Source organism: Cynocephalus volans, chromosome 17 (assembly GCF_027409185.1).
Source record: "Cynocephalus volans isolate mCynVol1 chromosome 17, mCynVol1.pri, whole genome shotgun sequence".
Lineage (NCBI taxonomy): Eukaryota > Metazoa > Chordata > Mammalia > Dermoptera > Cynocephalidae > Cynocephalus > Cynocephalus volans.
Genome location: NC_084476.1, coordinates 9292700 through 9314547, shown reverse-complemented (window position 1 = coordinate 9314547; position 21848 = coordinate 9292700). Strand labels below are relative to the sequence as shown.

At 54.0% G+C, this 21848-nt stretch overlaps 1 protein-coding gene across 7 annotated transcripts in view; it reads left to right on the top strand.

Moving 5' to 3' along the window:
* DNM1 (dynamin 1) overlaps positions 1–21655 on the top strand; it is a 43024-nt gene extending 21369 nt beyond the window's left edge. For 2 of the 7 annotated variants that reach the window (XM_063082075.1, XM_063082072.1), the window contains exons 11-22: positions 3668–3754; positions 6253–6323; positions 6497–6548; positions 6754–6765; positions 9142–9255; positions 13075–13184; positions 13946–14057; positions 14516–14527; positions 14900–15070; positions 16454–16695; positions 17066–17281; positions 21121–21655. In XM_063082075.1, the coding sequence (XP_062938145.1) occupies positions 3668–3754; positions 6253–6323; positions 6497–6548; positions 6754–6765; positions 9142–9255; positions 13075–13184; positions 13946–14057; positions 14516–14527; positions 14900–15070; positions 16454–16695; positions 17066–17281; positions 21121–21181 (1260 nt within the window). In that variant the 3' untranslated portion in view covers positions 21182–21655. Of the gene's footprint in view, positions 1–3667; positions 3755–6252; positions 6324–6496; positions 6549–6753; positions 6766–9141; positions 9256–13074; positions 13185–13945; positions 14058–14515; positions 14528–14899; positions 15071–16453; positions 16696–17065; positions 17282–18794; positions 18797–19503; positions 19541–20454; positions 20641–21120 lie in introns of those variants that run through there. The other 5 variants (XM_063082074.1, XM_063082073.1, XM_063082071.1 and 2 more) reach the window with 5 other exon arrangements.
* Positions 21656–21848: the final 193 nt, after the last annotated feature.

The window sequence follows — 21848 nt, the reverse complement described above, 5'->3', positions numbered from 1 at the left end:
GCGGCCTTGGTGTTATCAGCACCGCACTCTCCCGAGTGAGCCACGGGCCGGGCCTATCCTCTTGTTTCTTTAGAGCAAATTTCTAGATATAGAACTTCCTGGTCAGTAGAGAGCATTCAAAGTTTTAGTAACTTCTGTAAAATTAACCTCCAGAAAGTTTTCACCAACTTATATTCTCCAGATCTTTTTTCTATACGCTGGTTTGTTTATTTTGTCAGGTAATCAGACTGTGAATATATTAGCATCATGCTTTTTCTCTTAATAACTTATATTTTTTAGAGTATTATTACATAGTTTATATAAACATTTGTAAGGGTTGCATAAGATTTTATTGAATAGATTTATCATGGTTTATTTAACCACTCTCCTATTGGTGAACATTTAGATAGTCTCCAGTTATTTAACATTATAAATAACCTGGCAATGAACATCTTTGTGGATAGAGAGTTTTATTTTTCTTTCTCTCATATTATTTCCTTAGAGTAGATTCCTAAAAGATTGGTTACTAGATATAAACATTTTAAAACCATGGGACACTTTGCTGAATTTTATTGCAAAAGGAAAGCAGTAATGTAAATGGTAAAATTTTGGAAACAACCTAAAAGTCCGTCAGGAGGGGATTGATAATATGTAAAGCATCACACAGGCAATAGAACACTACAGTTGTTAAAGGGGCAAGATATATTTGTTTACATTCACAGGTCCCTCCACAATGTACTGTGGGGGTGGGGGGAAGCAGATTTCAGAAAAGACCATATGGTATTTTTGAGAAAAAATAATATATATGAATGATAACATTCCAAAGTCATGTTCACCAAATTACTAACCATTATTTTGAGAGGAAGGAACGTAGGAATCTTTCCATTTCTCCTTCTTGAATTTTAGTCATATTCAAGTCTTTTAAAGTAAGTCTGTGTGATTTTTGTGAGCAGAAAAATTGGGCAACAAAAACTTTAAAAAGCTTTGCTCTAAAAGGAGGAAAATAATATTTTTGATGTACTTAATAAACAGTAATTATTTTTTCTTTATATGGCAAAACTCAACCACCTTTGCCTTTATTTTTTCCTTCCCAAATTTTCTAAGCTTAGCAAGCTGCTCCTGCCAGAGGTCTGATAAGAGTTCAACTCTAGTTACTCCTCGCCCTGCTGGGATTAGACTTTTTATTTTATTTTATTTTTTTAGGCAGCTGGCCAGTACAGGGATTGAACCCTGGACCTTGGTGTTATCAGCACCACGCTCTAAGCAACTGAGCTAACCGGCCAGCCCCTGAGACTAGACTTGTCACCTCTGAATGAAATCTAGAGGTTAATGTTGGGCATGGGGTATGCTATTCAATCCTCTCAATAACCCTGAAAAGGAAGGCGCCATTACTACCCCATTTTACATGTGAAGAAACTGAGGCTCAGAGAGGTCCAGTTGCTTTTCTAAGGAGTGTTGACAGGCAGGGGCTGGCTTTGAACCCAGGGCTGTGTGGGTCCAGGGGCTGTGTCCCTGACCACCAAACCAGAGGGCTCCAGTCTGACCGCCCCACTCAGCCAAGGACCGAGCAAGAAAAGTTCCATTTTAGAAATTGGCTAAAAGTCCTGGAATTGCTCAGAGGCAGCCAGAATGGAAAAAGATGCTCAAAGGGAACAGAACTCAGAGGGGCTGGGGCTGCCCTGTCATGTGTGAAGCGTGGAAAACTTGAGAAATGTAACCTCCAGGCGGTTAGTGGGAGAGTTGGTCATGCTCTTTGGCAAACTGCTCCCTCTTCCTCCCTCCTTGTCTCCCCCAACACCCCCACCTGGGAGGGAGCACTTGGGACCACCTCGGAGGAGGCGTCAGGGGGTGACTCAGTCCTGAATCTCTGCCCAGATTTGGAGACTGTGAGGAGTGGGAGTCCATCCTGGAGCCTCGTGGGGCAGTGAGGTCTACTGGGCTCCTTCAGTCAGCAGTTTTAAGCCCCTGGTCTCAGGCCTCCCCTCCCCCAGGTCCTACATCAGTGTGGTCACATCAGCCACACCCTTAGCCCAGCCACAGGATGGGTGGGATATGGGCATTTCTCACGTCTGCCTGTCTTGAGCTGGCATCCAGGGCACCACTTTCCTCCCCATCTTCCTGCCTCTCCTGATGTCCCCTCCCTATCTCTATGGCCTCCGTCTTGCCCTCAGAGTCACCACCTGTGACCCAGGCACACCATACCCCGCTCTCTTCTCACACTGGGGAATCCACCTGATGAGCCTGACCCAGGTGTGGGAAGAGGAACAAGGAGCAGTCCTGGCTTTGCCTCCATTACCCCGCCTGGGCCCCACATGGACCCCCAATGGGGAGGGCAGCCCAGCAAGACTGGACATCCCTGCAGGTGGGCTCAGAAGCTCAGCGAGTTTCTCTCCCTGAGAAAAAGCTGTTCATGAACCAGAGGGCCGAGGACCCTGTGTCCACTCACCCTGGCAGGGAGGGCAAAGACATCCATCCTTCATTCATTCCCTCCTTCCTTCAACGTGCCCTCTGAGCACTGGCAGGGACCCCAGCCCTGCCCCACCGCTACCTTTGGGGCAATTACTACCCAGTTGGTTGGGGGAGGTGGAGGGGGAGCCACAGGAAGGCCCCAGCTCAACTCTCTGGCAATGGGGGCAGGCTTTCTGGAGGAGGTGATGGCCAACAGAGCCTTGAAGTAGAGTGAGTCACCTGGGCTTTGTCCAGACCCTGCTTAGATGAAGGCAGGTTCACAGGCCACAGGCAAAGAGGGAAGGGTTTGGAGCAACTTCTCATTCAGCCTCAGTTAATAAAAACTGAGAGAAAATAGGTGCTGCTGAACTCCTATCCCAAGGGAGTGGGGTAGAGACCGCTTGGTTGGCCAGCTCGCAGCCGGGCATGGGGCTGGGGCTGACGGTGCCAGGCAGGGGCATGCAAGGGGAAGCGGGACTGGGTGGAGTCCACCGAGAGGGTCCAGGGTCCAGGGTCCAGCCAGGCCCCCCGCGGGGTACTGCTCATGCTGCTGCACCCCCGCCTGTGCCTGCTGCCCTGCACCCCTGCATGCCTGTGCCTGTGGCTCCTGCTTGTGATCTGGTGTGACTGCTGGTCCCCCCGAAGCCCTCCGCCTCCTGCTCTGACCAGGAGCATTGCCTGTCCTCTGCCTGACTCAGGAGGCCAGCTGGCACCTTGGGCCCCACCCTCCCCTAATTCCTCCCAGGTGGGAATATGGAGGCTGTTCCCTGCCTGATTCTCTACCTGGCTGTCCCTCCCAGCTTTGGGGAAGGCCAGGGGTAGCCCTGAGGGTCAATTAAAGCCTTGGGAGCTCACAGTCCCCCAACAAAGGCCTCCATATTACAGCTCTGTTTCCAAGACGGCTGCTGTCAAGACAGCGGCAGGGACGGGCTGATCCCCGGGGTGTTTCTCCCCATGGGAACGGCCCCTTCCCACTGAGTTGCCCAGTTAGGCCAGTGGAGAGGGCCTGGAACCAGGAAGACCCTTGAATTGCCATTTGGAACCCACACCTGGGGGAAAGGGGTGGCCGTGGCTCGGTGCCATCAGCTTCCTGAGACCCCAGGTCTCTTCCCCACATGGTTAGCATTCCATGTGTGCTGCCCACCCCGCTCCCCTGGATCCCTGGACTCGGGAGGGATTTGGGTGCTCCCTGCCCGTGCCCCCAGTGTACGTGGCTCTCTCCCCTCCCGCCCTTCCCCAGCTCCAGCAGTACCCGAGACTACGGGAGGAGATGGAGCGCATCGTGACCACGCACATCCGGGAGCGCGAGGGTCGCACTAAGGAGCAGGTGGGCCTCCCAGCACTGCCCCCTCTTCCCGGCCTGCCATGCTTGTCCTTGGGGTCTCTTCTGTCTCAGTCTCGGTCTCCCTGTTCTCATACTGACTGTCTGCATCTCTCTCTCATTTTCATTAGGTTGGAACACACAGAATGTGAAATGTACCATTTTAGCCAGTTTTGCATGCACAGTTAATGGCTCTAAGCACATTCACACTGTTGTGCCGCCATCACCATCATCCACCCCAGAACTGCCTTTATCTAGCAAAACTGAAATTCTGTCCCCATAAAACACTAGCTTAAACATTCCCTTCTCCCCCAGCCCCTGGGAACCACCTTTCTTGGAACGTGACTTCTCTGGTCCCTCATAGAAATGGAATTATGCAGCATTTAACCTTTTGTGTCTCGCTTATTTCACTTAGCATATTGTTTTCAAGGTTCATCCATGTTGTATGTATTGTGTGTCAGAATCTCCTTCCTTTTTAATGCTTGAGTAATATTCCACTGTATGGATATACATGGATTTTGTCTATCCATGTGGGTTGTGTCTACCTTTTGGCCACTGTGAATAACACTGCTGTGAAGCATGTACAAATATCTGCTCCAGCCCCCACTTTCAGTTGTTCTGGGCATGCACCGAATTGTTAGGTATGTACGTGGGTACACGGGGTATGTACGTGGAATTGTTAGGTATGTACATGGGTACACTGGGTATGTACGTGGAATTGTTAAGTATGTACGTGGGTACATTGGGTATGTACGTGGAATTGTTAGGCCACATGGTAATTCTCTGTTCAATTTCTTGGGGACCACTGCACTGTTTTCCACAGTGGCTGTACCATCTTACATTCCCATCGTCTGCTTCCTTCTCAGTCTAGCTCTCTCAGCTTTCTGCAGTCTATCCTTCTGGTCATCTCTTTGGGCCTCTCTCTGTCTGTCTGTCTGCTATTTCTCTTACACCCTTCATAGCCGCCCCCCTCCTTTTATGTCAACACGCACCAAGTATTCCTTCCTTCATCATTCAGTCTCAAACATGGTCACTGAATGCTGTGTCTGAGCTGCGAGAAGCTCAGAGGCGGGTCCTCTTTCCTGGTCCAGCTCTGCCATCCCTCCGCCTCCACCTGGCTCTGCCCCTGGCTCCCACTTCCCAGCTCCTATCTGCACACATCCCTTCTCCACATGGTGCTGTCTCAATCCGCTCACATTTTTGTTGTTGATGCCATGTTTTAAAATCCTTATTGGTCTATTTTTAATTGCAAAAGTGATAGATACTCAATAAAACATTCAATCAGTGCAGAAGTGACTAAATTACAAGTAAGTGTCCCCCTCCACTCACTTTTCCCCACCTCCAGTCGCTCCTGCAAAATAACCGTTATTAACAGTTTCGTGTGACCCCTTCCAGGCATGTCCTAGCCATGTGCACTCACACACACACACACACACACACACACACACGTACACACACACTCTCCAGATTCCATCTTTATCGTAAAAAACCATAATCCTTTATCATAAAAAACCATAAACCAAAATCTTTGCCTTTCTTCTTTAAAGGTAATTGCAGTAGCTAACATCTGTTGAGTACCTATTACATGTCAGACATGTGACCTGCCTCCTCTCATTGTGTCTTCACCAGTCCTGTGAGTTGTGGAAGTTGAGGCTCAGTGAGGACAGGTCACAGACCCCAGGCACACAGGAAGCAGCAGGGCTTGGCTCTGGACCCAGCAGTCTGCATCCAGAAAGTCACTGTTATCATGATCCAATCACAAATCCCTTCACAATTAATAATTTGCAATGGGGTGTCTTCCATGACACAACGTAGAAACTGTCCTTATTCTTTTGAACAGCTTTGGAGTACTTTATTGGTTGGAGGGACGATAATCTATTTCACCTTCTGATGGCCATTGGCTAGTCCCCAATTTTTCTCTGTTACAAACTACTCTGCAGTGAAAACTCTGGTACGTGAGGCCGGCCTGTGGCTTACTTGGGAGAGCGTGGTGCTGACAACACCAAGTCAAGGGTCAAGATCCCCTTACCGGTCATATTTTTAAATTAAAAAAAAAAAAGAATATGTGCACACGTTAATGTTGTTATTTTGCCAAATTGCCATCTGAGAAGGTGATAGTAATTTACACTTCTACTGACAGTATGAGAGATCCATCTCCACATATTTGTGCCCACATTGGTCATTATCAATATTTATTATCAATTTGATAGGTTTTAAAATGGTCTCATCGTTTTAACTTACATTTCTTTATAAGTGAGCGTGATCGTTTTTTACATATCCTTATTGGCTGTATGCATTGCTTCTACGAATTACCCATTCATGTTCTTTGACTATTTTGAGTTGTGTTTCTTTTGTCTTTTACTTAGTGATTGTAGGGACTCTTTATTTATTATGGATACTAACCTCCTGTATGTGCTGCAAGTATTTTTTCTCCCAGCTTGTGATGCATTTTAAAACTCTGTCGTGTCTTTTCCATTTGCCCACTGACTTATGTATCCTTGAAGGTCATGCTTCTTATCGATATTGAGCTGGCTTACATGAATACCAACCATGAGGACTTCATAGGCTTTGCCAAGTGAGTGCTCCCTGGCCAGAGAAGGTGACACCTCTGGTGTGCGTGGGTCTGTGTGTGTGGAGCCCAGGCCTGCTAGGTTAACCCTCTGGGTCCTGTGCCCACTGAGCAGTGGGCAGTGGAGCTGGGCCTCTTGAGAGGAGCTGTTCTGAGACTCCTCCCCTCTCTCACATTAGTGCTCAGCAGAGGAGTAACCAGATGAACAAGAAGAAGGCTTCAGGAAACCAGGTGAGCGGGCCCCAGTGCTCCAGCCCGAGGGATGGAGGGTGCTGGATGGATGCCATACTCTGAGAGCCCCCTCCTCCAAGGGAAGGGTCCCACGGAGGCCAGGGAGCCTGTCAGCTGCCAGCCACAAGCCTCCCACTCTGCCTCAGTAACCCTCTCTCCTCTCTCCCCGATGCTTCTCATGGTTGCTATGGTTACCTCTTTGCAGGATGAGATTCTGGTGAGTACCAGGACTGGGGCTCTTGGCTTGTGTAGTGAGGGGGAGGAGGGTACCTGTCGGCAGTGGGGATCTGCAGGGGGCAAGAGGGCACCCTTTGGCTTGAGCCGCTCACCCACACCAGCACGTGGGTGTCCCTCACCCACTCTCAGGCCACAGACAAGGCCTAGCCGCATGCACAGTCCCATCTATGGTCCATTATTATGCACGCTTCAAGCACCTACTTCAGGCAGAGCTAGCATGTGGGGTTGGGTGGGCAGAGTGCCTGGTAGGGGCCTGGCACTGAGTAGGTGCTCCTTAAACATCTGGTGGATGAATGGATGGATAGGTGGATGCTTATGAGAGAGACATACTTGTAAGAAGTGGACAGCCATCTGCAGCCGAGTTGAGTAAAGAGATGAATGAAAAGTCAAGAGACAAGTCCCTCCTCACCCGGTGTCCTGCTCTCTGTCCTCCAGACATCTGCAGAAGCATCACTCATCAGGAGCCCTTCCTCAGGCCCAGTTGCACACTTGAGCCCAGGGTCCTCGGGTTTTATTTCTGTAGGTTCCAGAGGCCGTAGTTTCTTTGTAAGAATCTAGGTGTTTGTGTGCTTATTGGTTTAATGTCTATTTCCCTCCCAGGCCCTGTAAGGGAAGCCTGAGTCTGTCTTGTTTATTATTAAATCCTCAGCCCCAAGCTCAGTGCCTGTCACGCAGAAGGTGCTCAACAGAAGGAAGGAATGGAGGAATGTAATATCTCGGGCCAGTTCAGTTCAGCCAACACTCACTGGTGCCTATACTGTGCTGGCCCCGGGCAGGAGTCAGACCCTGCCCCTGCTCCATGGAGACCTGGGCCTGCAGGCAGGGCCCAGCTAAGGCCTGAGAGCCCCAGGGTGGGATTTGGGGGAGCAGGAGGTCCCTGGTGCAGATGCTCCAGAGGGGGGCTCTGGATGAGCAGGGATGAATCAGGGCTGGGAATGGCTGAGGGGAGGATGAAGGCTGCAAGTCAGGTCAGGGAATAGGGGCTAGATCTCCTGGTCAGATCCTGGGACAGAGAGAGGACACGTCCATAGATGGTGACAAGACACTGAGGGGATCCTTGCCTGACCAGGACGGGATGGGGGAAGGATCAAGAGATTTTTGATTCTGTGTCCCTGTTAACTGGCGAAGGCAGCTCTAGTGTCCCCTCAGCTCAGCTGCTGATTAGCTGCATGCCTTGGGTTCTCAGCAGGGTGCTCAGGGAAACCAGAAATGGGGAAGCGGGGCTTTGAGGGCCTCAGAAGGAAGCCTGGACCCAGAGGGCTTTGCAGCCAGCCCCTGCTTCCTTGGTCTTTTCTGGATGCTCAGAGATGAAGTTCGGGATGGGAGCTGGGGGAGGGAGCAGACTCAGTTCTTGTTCTCTCAGTCTGACCCACCGCCAGGGCTCGACAGTGACTCTGCCCTTGGAGTAGGATCCACAGGCCCTGGTCTGTGGTGATGGCTCAGGACAGTTCTGGAGACAGCTGCTTCCTGCTGTGAAAAGGGTCCTTTGCATATTACTCTGAGCTCTCCCCTGGAGAAAGGGCCTGGGTATTTCATGTCTCTGCCTCAGGTGGCCTGGGACCAAAGACTCTTAGAATCATATTCATATAGTATTCATTTTTTCATGCCACAGTATTTATTGACTGCTCACTGTCTGCCAAGCACTCTGCAGGGTGAGAGGATATATTAGTGAACAAAAGAGTTTACAGTTTAGCAGGGGAGAATGTATAATCACACACACACACACACACACACACACACACACACACATATACACAGAGAAATTGATTAAGAATCTGTCATTGTTACAGAAGAAGACTTAAGAGAATGATCAAAGATTATTATGGGGGTCTTGATTTCTATTGGGGGCCAGGGAAGGCCTGCGTGAGAATGTGAATTCTGAGCTGATACCCAAGGGTGACTAGTATTTTCCAGGCAGAAAGGGAGGAAAAGCGCTTTCTAGGCAGAAGCAACAGCAGCATGCGCAAAGTCCCTGAGGTCAGAAACAAGTCTCAGAATAGATCAGACCTTAAACCGAAAAGACACCCCGACTTGTCTTGCCCAATCAGCCACATAAACTCTGCTTGCACACTTTTGGCAATGAGAAGCTCGTTCCCTACCAGGCTGCCAGTCCCTTACTCAGACAGCCCTGCCTGTCAAAGGACTCTTTAACCTGAGCTGACCTCTGCCTTCCTCTGCTTTCTACTCTTTCCACTTGTGGTTCAAACCAGGGCAGGTCTAGCCCCCACCATGCCCAACCTGCCAGGCCTCTGAGAGTTGGGGGAGGGGTGGGCTTTTGAAGGCCTCTCTTTGCCCACCCCATCCTCCATAGGTACGCCTGGCCCCCACCCACTGACCCTGCCCCCTCACCCTCCAGGTCATTCGGAAGGGCTGGCTGACCATCAACAATATTGGCATCATGAAGGGGGGTTCCAAGGAGTACTGGTTTGTGCTGACTGCTGAGAACCTGTCCTGGTACAAGGATGACGAGGTGAGTAAAGGGACACTGGTTGTCAAAGGGCCGGTCTGGTGGCCAGAGTCAGGCTCAGACCCTTAGAGTGGACTGGACCACAGAACAGGGGTTTTAGAAGTCCCATCATAGACCCGTGGATGGAGGTGGGTAGGATACAAGCATCAGAGGTAGGCAATCCCGAGTGCCTAGGGGGAGGTGCCCTCCCACTCAGGTTGGAAGGAGAAGGTGGCAGAACTGAGGGGCTTGGGGCTGAGTGCCCTGGAGAGGGTGGGCAGGGGTGCTAGTGCCCCTCCCTGACCCTGCCGGCCTGCAGCCTTCCTGTTTTCCTGCTTCAGGGCGTGCCGCCTCCTCCATGGCCCCACAGGCCCATGACACACACGAGTCCAGCTGCCAGACACCCGGTTAACCCCTGCACCCCAGTCCCCTAGAACCCTGCAGTCCAAGGGAGATACCTCTGGCACCATCAGTCCTTGCTCCAGGCCACAGAGCAAGGACTGATGGTGCCCTGCACAGCCACCACACAAAACCCCTCCCCGGCCACCAGGGCATGCGGAAGCCCGCTGCCACCTCCCTCCCCTCATGCTGGTCTCCTTTAAGAATGAGTCTGTTTGGCTTCCACATCTGGATTCCAGAGGTGACCAGAGAGAATGGAGAGGGCTGGGGGGGGGCTTGTGGTAATGAACTCCAGCTGGCCAAAGAGTGGGGGGAGGGACTCTCTCCTTCTTGAGGGGGCTGTTGGAGGATAGGGGGCTCTCAAGGGGCAACGAGCTGAGGGTGGGGGCCAGTGACTATAGTGTCCAAGCCCCCTCCTTGGTCTCTGTCTCCTCCAACTCTGTCCTGGGCAGGGACCCCACCTCCTACCTTGGGCGGGGCCCTCTGTCGTCATTGGCAGGGGCGCCAAGCCATCTGGACCTCATTACCCAACGCTGGCCTCTCCCGAGCATGGGGGCCCCCTGGAAAGGATGGAGTGTGAGGTGGCATGGGGCAAAGGTGTGGGGGTTGCTTCCTGTGCTGTCACCCTGGCAGGCTCCCTAGATGCCCCCATGGGTCTGGTGGTCTTCTGTCGGGTTCCTCACAGGGCCAGGAGGCTGTGACCTAGGGCTGAGGGCCCAAAACTGACCATGCTGGGGGTGGGGGGCAGGACGAGTGTCCCCTTACTTGGGTGTGTGGGCCTTTAGTGAGCTTTGTGTGTACATTTGAGTTTAGTTGTGTGTGGAAACCAGCTCTGAGTCGTGTACGTGGAGAGGTGGGGGGGCGCGTGCAGTGAGTGCTAGGAGGTGGGGGTACCTGTGCGCGCGCGTGTGTGGCTTGTGAGTGTTGCATGTAGGTGTTTTGTAGGAGAGTGTGTTTGGGATGTAAGCATCTAGGTGTGCTTGGAATTTGGGGATCTGTGCGTGTGTTTGGGGGCAGCATGTATGTGCTTGAGGTGTGATTCTCAGCGTGTGTGCCTACACTGGGGGTGTAAATGTAGGTGTGGGGGGAGCGGGCTGGAGGACGGAGGGCGAAGGTGGGATATTTGAGAATATGTGTATGTGTTAGGGATGTAAGGATGGGGGAGGGGAGTGCTCCATTGTGAGGGTGTATGTGTGTGCGTGCACACATGTGTGCACTTGTGATGTGCGTGTCTGTTTGGGGCATGGATATGAGATTTAAGATTTGGTATGTGTCAGAGTTGTGAGGGTGTGCGTCTCAGAGGTGCGTGTGTGTTGGGTGAGTGGATTTTTGCACTAGGACTGCTGGGGACATGCAAGTGGTCTGGCTGGGGGGAGGGTGGTTTGTCCACCTCCTCCACCCAGCCGCCAGCCCTCTGGTCTTTGGGGTGAGGGAGGCCCTCTGTACAGACAGGCAGCTGCCCACAACCCCAGACCCCAGTGATCCCCCCATCTTCTCAGTCTTCCTCTGCCGCCCTCCCCCCATCCCCACTGCTGTTGCCACCAGTCCCACAGCAGGGTGGCACCCCCATCCCTCTCCGGCCTCCTCCCAGCCCACCCTGTGCCCCCCAACCCCCCCGCCCCAGCTCCAGGCTCCAGTTCTGGGTTGGCAGGTGGGTATCGGTCCAGCTCTCCAGCGGCGGTGCCGAGGGTCTAACCCAGCCCAGCCTAACCAATGTGCAGACTACTGTACAATTTGGGAGTCCTGAACAGATAGTCTAAACACTGGGTAGACGGAGTGGAGGTGTCCTCTGGTCCATCCAGGCAGCAGTGTCCATCCGGTGGGAGTTTCGGCCCCATCCCCTGGAGATCCGAGGTCCCCCCAGCCCCAGTGTCCCCCCAGCCCCAGCCCAGCCAGCCCGTGGTCCCCTCTCTGCTCCCGACTCCCCTTCTGCCTTCTTTGACGTGGCAGGGGTGAGCAGGAGCCGGGGCTGGGAAGGAGGGGCCTGGGCAGGGGGCCGGCCAGCAGGAAGGGAGGGGTGGGGGGAGGAGGCTGCTCCTACCTAGTGTCCAACCCCGAAGCGCAGGGCGGGGGGTGGCGGGGCCTCCCTCGAACGGTTCCAGATGTTCCCTGGCCGTGTGTGCAACTTCCTCCTCTCCTCCCCCTGCCGCCCTCTGAGGCTCCCGGCCACCCGCCTGGCATAAAGAGGGCTTTATGCAGCTGCATGGGCCAGGCGGGTGTGGGTGGGGGCAAGGGGGGTGGGCAGAATGACTGCAGGATGGGGAAGCAAGGTCCCCCTAAACCTAGCCCCCTACGTAAGATCCTAGGCCAGGCTCATGCCCAAGCTCTCTGAGTCCCTGAAACCCACACAGACCCCCTCATAGGTCCTGTGGTGTTGGGTGGCCAAGTGGGTCAACAAAGCAGAAACCCCTCCCCTCCTCCCAGAGCCCCTGCCTGGGGTACCTCCTCCCCACATCCCTGGACCCCTCCCCTCAGACACAGCAGCCTACAGACACATCAGCCCACACCAAGCATACACATATGTGTACCTGAGCCTACACCCCACATCCCTGTCCACAGATGTGTAGAACTTCTCCCAGACAACCAGATAAACCAAACCTATACAGCCCATTGCACAGACTGTATGCAGGGAAATATATATACCCACAGTACAAGTCCTCCAGGCACGTTCATGCAAACACACATGCATTCACAATTGCCACACACATCCACGAAGTGTGCAAACATCTGTATTGACATACAAACATGCTCACACTAACACACGGTGGTGTTGGGCACCTCCCCAGACACAGGTGAACATACACACATCTGTGCAATATAGTCACATGAGCACACACACGATTATAGGAGATATACTTGGGTTTGCATGTGTTTGCACAAAGACACAACCACACACATGTTGCACACACAGACACACCATCTCCAGGCTTGTGCTGTGCGCCTGATTGCTAACACATGGGCGGATGGGGGGAGTGGGCTGAGCCAGCCCTTTGAAGCTGCTGGGGCTGGTGGCCCCCCTTCCCTATCTCTGCAGTCAGGAAATGAAGTCAGAGGCGGCCAGGCCGGGGGCGAGAGGCTTGAGTGTGCCGTCCCTGCCTAGGGCCAACCTGGCTTGCATCCAGGACTGGCTTGGGGCAGGATTGTGGGACCCACACTCAGCCTCACCACCCCTCGCCAGCACTTTGGGCTCTGGCATATATGCAGAGGCAGTGGGACTGGCTTGAATGCCACTGGGGGCCGGCAGTGCCCAGCAGGCCTAGGGGCTCCATGGCCAGGCTTTTATTGGAGAGCACCTGTGCAGTGGGATGGGGCTGGTGCCCAGAAGCCTGGGTCACTCTGGGAGTCCACAGCCCCTGGCGCCCACCAGCGTGGAGCATTCTTAGGGAGTGAGGCATGGCAGAGAACAGTGCCAAGCTCACCCATCACTCCTACCTCTACCCACAGGAGAAAGAGAAGAAATACATGCTGTCCGTGGACAACCTCAAGCTGCGGGACGTGGAGAAGGGCTTCATGTCAAGCAAGCACATCTTTGCCCTCTTTAACACTGAGCAGAGGTGCCTGCTGCCCCTGACCCCGCCAGCCTCAAATCACCCAGTAGAAACTGGGTACACAGATCTAGAGAGGAGAGGGACCTGCCCCGAGCCCCGAGCCAGCCATTCATTTGACAAATATTTATTGAGTTCCTACTCTGTGCTAGACATCGTGTCAAGATCTCCTTCCTTCCTTCCCTCCCCCCTACGCTTCCTCCTTCCTTTCCTTCTTCCCTCCCTCTCTCCCTCCCTCCCACAGTCACTTGTTTAGTGCCTGCTCTGCATGAGACACTCTGCCAGGCAGTGGGGACAAAGAAGAGCCCTAGTGAGTCCTGGTCCCCTTCTCATGTTGCTCAGTTTCCCGTGGGGCCGGTGGCAGAACCAGTCTTCTCACTTCCCAGTTCAAGGCTGACCCTAGCAGGCTCCCTTCTACTAAGAGATGAGGGTTCAATACAGCCGTCACCGAGGGAGTCCCTGGAGCGCTGGGAAGGGAGCTCATGGGGATCTGAGACCCAAGCTAGGGGGCTGCACTGTCTTGTGATGTCCCTTTTATTGAGGGCTCAGTCACTTTCTGAGCATTTTTCTGCTCATTTCACCAAATCATCACAATGACCCTAGGCGGCAGGAATTATTATTGACCCATCTTCTAGATTAGGAAACTGGGCCTTAAAGAGAGGAAGGGACTTGCCAGGGTCACACAGCTGGGAAATGAGAAAGCCAGGACTGGACCCTAAGGAGGGTGGGGCTTTGCCTCCTCTACCCTCACCGCCTGCCCCACGTTGCAGGAACGTCTACAAGGATTATCGGCAGCTGGAACTGGCCTGCGAGACACAGGAGGAGGTGGACAGCTGGAAGGCCTCCTTCCTGAGGGCTGGCGTGTACCCTGAGCGTGTTGGGGTGAGTGGCAGAGCAAGGAGGGGCGAGCTGCTTATACTAGGTGGCCCTGCGGCACCACCCTCAGTGATGCCAAGTCCTGACGTATTTCTGAGCCCTTATTTGGCTCAGAAATAACAGGAGTTCTCCCCACTACCTGCCCTGAGGTGGGATCAGAGTTAAGCCTTCTGGTCCTCCCATCCTTCTCCAACAGCAGTTTCGTGTGTCCCCTCCTCTGCCACAGATGGCATTTCCTGCACCCCCTTCGCATGATGGTGGTTTCTTGTGACCGCCTTCTCTTTTCTCCCCTTTCACTGTGGCAATGTTTAGAGTTGCCTTAGAACTGAGGTGCAGCACCTGGATTCACTCAGTCCCTCCCTTTTTCCTCTCTGTGTGTATCTGCTTCGGCTGTGCTCCCTGGTGGTGGCGACGGTGGTAATGCTGGTGTGGTGGCCTCTGTGGCTCTGGTGGGGGCCTCCCAGGACAAGGAGAAAGTGAGTGTGCCCCTCCCTTGCTTCCCAGGTGTTTCCAGCCTGGCACCAGCTCTGGCCAGGTCTTCAGGCAGGAACCTTGGAGATGTCCTGTTCTAATTTCTGGATTGGGAAACTGAGGCAAATACTAAGCACTAGAGTTATAGCCTAGACAAGGCTGAATGAGGGAAATCTAGGGTCCTGAGAAGCACAGCGGTGGGCAGAGCGCTGCATTCCTCTAGAGCATGTAGGGAACTGGTGTCTGTGTGCTCAGGCGAGTTGCTTTTCTCTGTGCCTCAGTTTCTAGGCACCCTTGGAGGGGCTGACATCCTGGTGTGCCTGGAGCCTGGCTACGCAGGCCTGGCCACCCTGATGCCCTTCTGTTCCTGACGGCAGGCCAGCGAGACCGAAGAGAATGGCTCAGACAACTTCATGCACTCCATGGATCCACAGCTGGAGCGGCAGGTGGAGACCATCCGGAACCTGGTGGATTCGTATATGGCCATTGTCAACAAGACTGTGAGAGACCTCATGCCTAAGACCATCATGCACCTCATGATCAACAACGTGCGTGCGCCGCTGCATGAGGGACAGGGTGCTCCTGTGGGACTAGGGAGGCAGGCAGCCGGGTGGGCCTGGGGGAGACATGGCCAGCCCTATGGAACCAGGTCTAGGGAGGGAGGAATGGTCCAGACCAGAGCTGTCCAATAGAATAGAACATTTTCTGGTAACCATGTTAAGAGAAGGAAAAAGAAACAAAATTTAAACACCAAGGTCAAGAGTTCGGATCCCCATGCCGGCCAGCTGCCAAAAAAAACTCCCAAAACAAACAAACAAAAACCCCCAAAACTTATTTCAATAGTATATATTTTAAAACCAATATATCCAAAATGTTATCTTTTTGACATTCAATCAATCTAAAAAATATTAAGATATTTTACATACTTTTTTTCATACTGTTTTCCAAATCCAATTCAGACATTAAATTTTCACTGGAAATACTTAACCTGTTTTAGATTTCGTGAAATTTACAGTTGAAAACATAGATTCTCATACTCAAGTTGTTCTAAACATGCCTAAATGTTTTCCAGGAGTGGCCAGGAATCTTCATCTTTTGAGAACCCCAAAACCATGCTTTGAAATATTTACCTCACAGCACCACCACAACTTGTGGCTTAGTGAAAAAGCATGGCCACCCAGAAAGTAGACTGGGTTTGAATCTCAGCTTTGGTACCAATTCCCTGTGTGACTTTGAGCAAATGAACTACCCTCTCTGAGCCTGTTTCCTTATATATAAAATATGGATAATAATAGAATTGAGGATTAAATGCATGTATAGTGTGTGACAACATAGTGCCTGGCACATAGTAGGTGCTCATTTGAATAACAAATAAATGAGACTCAGGCCTAGGGTTTAAAAAACCTCATCATCTCTCCACGAATCTCCCAGAGCTTGGGCAGGGTAATACCTGGGGACTTTAAGGAGAACGTTAACCCAGCCCTACACACAGAGACACATTTCACCCATTACAGGCACACATTTACAGCTGTTACTCTCCTTTCTCAAGGGCTTAGAATATTTTAAACTGTCATCTTCCTTATTTCGGTCCATTAGAGCATGCAAGTCCTTGAAAAGGGTAGTTACCCCATTTTACCAATATGAGGAAACCAAGTCTCAAAAAACAATAGGCAGGTGTCCTGGTGACATGATGTCCTGGTGTCTGAGTCTCTTCCCAGATCTGTGACTTTTCCTCACTGGACCCAAATGTCCCCATGTGAGAAAAGGGTGCGGGTGTGAGGGACCTCCGAGTTCGGGTGATGGCGGAGCCACGTCTCAAACAATGAACTCCAGACTCCCAGTCCAGCGCACTCCCCCAGCAGGGCCAGGCGGGGTGGGCAGGGTGGCACAGGCGTCAGGTCCCAGTCCCTCCCCTCTTCGCCTGTCCGCAGACCAAGGAATTCATCTTCTCGGAGCTGCTGGCCAACCTGTACTCGTGCGGGGACCAGAACACACTGATGGAGGAGTCGGCCGAGCAGGCGCAGCGGCGCGACGAGATGCTACGCATGTACCACGCGCTGAAAGAGGCGCTCAGCATCATTGGCGACATCAACACGACCACCGTCAGCACGCCCATGCCCCCGCCCGTGGACGACTCCTGGCTGCAGGTGCAGAGCGTACCGGCCGGACGCAGGTACCAGGGCCGGCCCCCAAGGCCCCACAGCCCCCCAGCCCGGGGCCCGAGGGAAGAAAGCCGGGACCGGGCAGTGGCGCGCCCGCGTCACCGGGGCGGCTCCCACTTGGAGCGAGGGGCGGAGCTTAGAGAGGGGCGGGGCTTGTTGCGGGGTGGGGCTTGCCATGAAGCGCTGGCTGCGGGGCGGGTGGAGCTGGATCGTTGGCGCCGCTGGGGCGGGGCTTAAGCTCCGGCGATCACCGAGGGGCGCGGTTGGGCGGGGCTTGCGTGCATGGGCGGGGCCTGCACTGGACTGGGGGCGGAGCCTCGGGCTGGGGCGGAGCCGCTCATCTCTCTCCTCTCCTCGCCCTCGGCTCTCTGTCTCCAGCAGGTCGCCCACGTCCAGCCCCACGCCGCAGCGCCGAGCCCCCGCCGTGCCCCCAGCCCGGCCCGGGTCGCGGGGCCCTGCTCCTGGGCCTCCGCCTGCTGGGTCCGCCCTGGGGGGGGCGCCCCCCGTGCCCTCCAGGCCGGGGGCTTCCCCTGACCCCTTCGGTCCTCCCCCCCAGGTGCCCTCGCGCCCCAACCGTGCTCCGCCTGGGGTCCCTAGGTGAGTAGGGGCTGAGTGCGGCGGGAGAGGCCGCCGGGCGGGCGTGGCCGGAAGGGAGGTGGGGCCGGATTCTAGAACATCGGCCCTGGCAGCCAGAGCCTGCCATCTCCATCCCAGGACATGTGGCCGAGGGCTAGCAGAGCCTAACCCCCAGGAAGCGCTGAGTCCCGGAGGTGGTCGTTTCTGGGGAGGGGGATGTGGGGCTCATTCCACCTGCCCCCTTCTTTCTAGCACTTGCATGGCGCTTCCCTCTTTTCTCACTTTTGGCCGCCTTTCACTCATTGCTTTTTTCCTCCTTTCCCCTACATCCTTCATTCTTCATTCCCTCCTCAACTTCTCTCCCATCTCCTGGAGAGCCTACCTCAGGTCTGAGGGTCTGAACCCAGGTCCTCTCTGGATGTGTGGATTTTGTTCAGTTACACTCAGAGGCTGGCCGGTTAGCTCAGTTGGTTAGAGGGTGGTGCTGATGACACCAAAGTCCAGGATTCGATGCCTGTACTGGCCAGCCACCAAAAACAAAAACAAACAGTTCCACTCAGGGCTACCCTAATGCCCCCATTTTCCAGTCCTAACTCTTAAGTTGTCCCACTGGAGTGTCCAGCCTCTGGCCCCCAAGAAGAGGCCAGGCTGTGACTGTGTGACCAGCAAGGTGTGTGATGTGCGTGTGGGCGTGCACACGGGTATGAGCGTGTAAGAGTGGCACCCAGGCATGGCGTAGGCCAGGCAAACAGTTGGGGAAGGGGTCTTGGAGGCTTGGGGCAATCTGATCGCTTTTTTCCTTCCCACTGCCTCTGGTCCTACCTGGCCTGGACCAGTGTGGTGGAGGTGGGGGCAGGGTCAGAAGTGGATGAAGCCTGCCCCATTCCCAGAGATTTCCAGAGATAAGGATTCTACTTCATCCTTTGGCTTTGCCTTCTTTATCTATGACCCTCTTTCAAAGAAATTCACTCCAGTATCTAACTCCCCTGTTTCCACTGGCCACTCATTCTCTGAAGAACATATCAGAACAATAGCATCTGTTTATGTTTCCTGATGGCTGGAGGGTAGGGCTGTGGGTCTAGCCTCCATAAATCAAAATGAAGCAGGGATGGGGCTTGCTCTGTGGTGATCTGATGACCAAAGCAGATGGGGTAAAGGCAGCAGCACGGTATTGGGCAAGAGCACTGGACTGGGAGTCCAGAGATGCTGGTTCGCCCTGGGCCTTTAGGCAAGTCACTTTCCCTCCCAGGGCCCGTTTCCTTCTATCAAATGATAATTAACATTCTCTCCCAAGGTTGGTGTGGGGATCAAGGGAGACAGTGGCTGTAGGGATGCTGCGTTAACTGCAAATGTGGCTATAGGACACTTTGTTAACTGCCAACATGAGTTCAGACTCTTAAGGGTATTTGACATTCCCAGGTCTATGCTGAGGAGTGACATATGGAACTGTAAGATTTGATACTTGCTCTAACTACAGTCTTGCAAACACACGGGGAACATTTGGCAAGTCATGGCCCTGCCTCGGGGAAGAGAGCAGTCTGGGAGAGCTTCTTCAAGGCAGCCTGACTTCAGTGAGATCTGGGGCATAATTGGGATCAGGCTCAGATGGTGATGAATCGGGAGGGCATTTAGATAGGGAGCAGCATTGTGGCAGAGGTATAGTGTGGGATGCATTGAGAGCCGTTGGCCAGAGCAGAGAGTAATACAGCTAGAATGAGGAACAGTTCTATGGTTAGGGCGAAGCAGGTTGGAGAGCCTTCAGAATTCACAGAACAATTTGACTTTTGGGGGCTCAATGCTATAGATAGTAGGGAGCTATGGTAGGCTCTTGGGCGGAGAAATGAAAGCTGGACCCTAGAAAGCAAGCCCCGTCTCGTATGGAGCAGTGCGGTGGTCCTCTGAGCATGCCAGGCACGAGTGTGCAAGGAGCTGGTGCAAATGCCTTCTGTGTGCGGGCGAGCTTCGTATTGTGACTCAGCCCATGCGTGTGCTTCTGTGTGCCGAGTGGCTGCATGCCCGTGCTGCACGTGCCGGCCAATGAGGGTGCTGGGCACTGGGAGGTGGGGGGGAGGAGGTGTATGCGTGGTGTTTGTGGGCATGTGTGTTAGCGTGTGCACGCAAGGCCATGGGGCCTCACAGCATGTGTGTGCACGCCCGGGTGTGTGCGTGTGCGTGTCCCTTGCCCCCAGGCCTACCCCACCCGTGCGTGTGAACTGCCATGTTGATTTCGTGCTGTCTTTCAGAATCACTATCAGTGACCCCTGAGGAGCGTCAGCCACGGTAGGTACATGCCTCTCCGCCTGCTGCATGAACGGTGTGTCTGCCCCCTACTGCACCAGCTCCACACTGGGGGCGTACCTGGGACCTCAGAGCCAGGCTCCCCTCCTGCTCCCTCCTGCAGCTCCAGACTTCCTCTTTCCTCTTTCTGTCCTCGTGCCAACTGGCTCTCTCACCTCCCTTCCCAGTGAGCCTCGGGACTCAGTGCCACTGCCCAAGGCCTCCATGGCTGAGCCTGGGGGTGCTTGGGACAGGCTCCACACCCAAGCCAACATGGGTGCTCTCTGGAGCCATCAGAAAGGGCAGAGAGCTCATGGTTTATGGTATAGGGGCTGGGAACTTGGAGTGGGTTGTGGGTGGGGCTGAACTCCAAGGCGGCCAGAGGCCTTCGAACTTCATTCTGAGTGCGCCACACCCATTCCCTGATTTGAGCCGTGCTGCTGGGCAGGGCATCCAGCTCCCAGCCTGGGAACTCTGGAAAGCAAGTTCACAGCAGGGCAGGAGTGACAGTCAGGGTCCCACCTCCCCTATCATGCTGGCAAGTGAGTAGTGATCTGGGGCAAAGGCTCTGGTTGCTTGATGATTTCTGAAAACCTGGGAGACCCATACACACTGTCAGCCCCTGACACATCTCACAGATGAGGCAGAGACACACAGCCCCCTTCCCTACCTCCTTGGTATTGTCATCTGCTAGTGTGCAACTGAAGACAGCATGTTCAGCCCCAGATGAAGCACCGTAGTCAGCTTGTGGGCTCATGCACCTTGGCCTGTTGCTCCTAGGGATGACTGATGCTTTTCAGCCAAGGGGATGACAGCGTCTGCTGACCTGGGCACGTCAGCTTCTCTAGGTGCTGCCCAGTGAGCCCGCCTGTTGCTCTTCCCTGGCAATTGACTGTCGCTCTTCTGCTTTTCCCCAGCAGGAAAGGCCCAGCCTCACCTACGCGACCTGCAGCCCCCCGACCAGCTGAGGCTCCCCTCTTAGACTTATAAGTCTGTGGCCACTGGCATCTGGCTGCCTGCCTTCCCTGCCTCCCCCAGGGTCCCTTCAGAGGACTCCTGGGCTTTGACCGCCCAGAGGGGCCTTCAGTGCTCCCTCCAGCCATCCCTTCTAGCTTCACCCTCTTGGTTCAAGCAGTGTTCTTTCTCTTGTCTTTCTCCATCAGGCCTGGTGGCTGTTGTGTGGGGCTCCCCATGGCTAGGGGTAGCTCTGGGCCAGTGGGTTGGGAGACAGGGTGACCAGAGAAGAGGGAAGCGTGAGGGGGCCCGGCACGTGTCTGGAACTGTGGGTGCACTGCCTGGGTGCTGTGTGAGAGGCCAGCGTGTGTGGCGGAGGGAGGGCCACCCCAGCCTCCACCCAGACTGCCCGTGTGGCTCCGGCCCCACCCAGCCAGCTCCTCCCTCCATCTTCCTTCCCTTGCCTGTCTGTCTCCTCTTTTCCAGAAACCTCACCCACACCCACGCCTGCGTCTTCTTCCTGTGCCTGTCCCCTCCCACAGCTGCCACGGCATGGCGGCTCTGCCTTACCAGCTCTCTCCTTCTCTTTCTCTCTCCTCTTTTCTCTTTGCTTTCTCTCCAACTGCCAGCCGATCGGGTCAGGCAAGTCCATCCCGTCCTGAGAGCCCCAGGCCCCCCTTCGACCTCTAACCAGATCCCTCCTCTTCCTTGGAGACCTCCCTTTGCAAGCCTGCCTGGACGGCTGTTCTGTGACTTGACAGTGGCTCCCCTAGCCCCAAAGCATCCCCCTTCACCTGTGACTTAGTCCGTCGTAGTGGTGAGCTGACACATCCCAGCGTGATGTTGGTGAAAGCTTGTACCCCCTCTGTGGTATTGCTCCCACCCTGTTCTATAAATATCTATAAATACTTATATACATATATACATATATATGGCTGACCCAGCCTCACCTCTAGTGTTGGAAACCAATCAACGTGCCGTTTTTGTGGAGTCTTGTGGCCCTACAACAAGGGAACGCTATCACCCTGACATCCCCCCTCCAAAGCGTGCCACCTCCAGTGAGCCTCCCTGTCATGCCCGGCCTGTGGACAGCCAGCCTTCCTCTGCCACCTCTCCTGCCCCCCTTGAAGCATGGGGGTGCTGTACTGGCAGCTGTGTGGTTCTCTGCTACCAGTCTTGCTGTCTCTTGGCTGAAAATAAAACCTGTTTATGAACAACAGGGAACAATGTGTCCTCTGCTGGCTTGTGTTCTCTGTGGAGCTCAGGGGGAGCGTTTAAACTTAGGAGGGACCCAGCATCACTCTTTCCAAGGCCCATTTGGAAAGCACCTGGAACTTAGCTTGTCTTCATTCTGTGA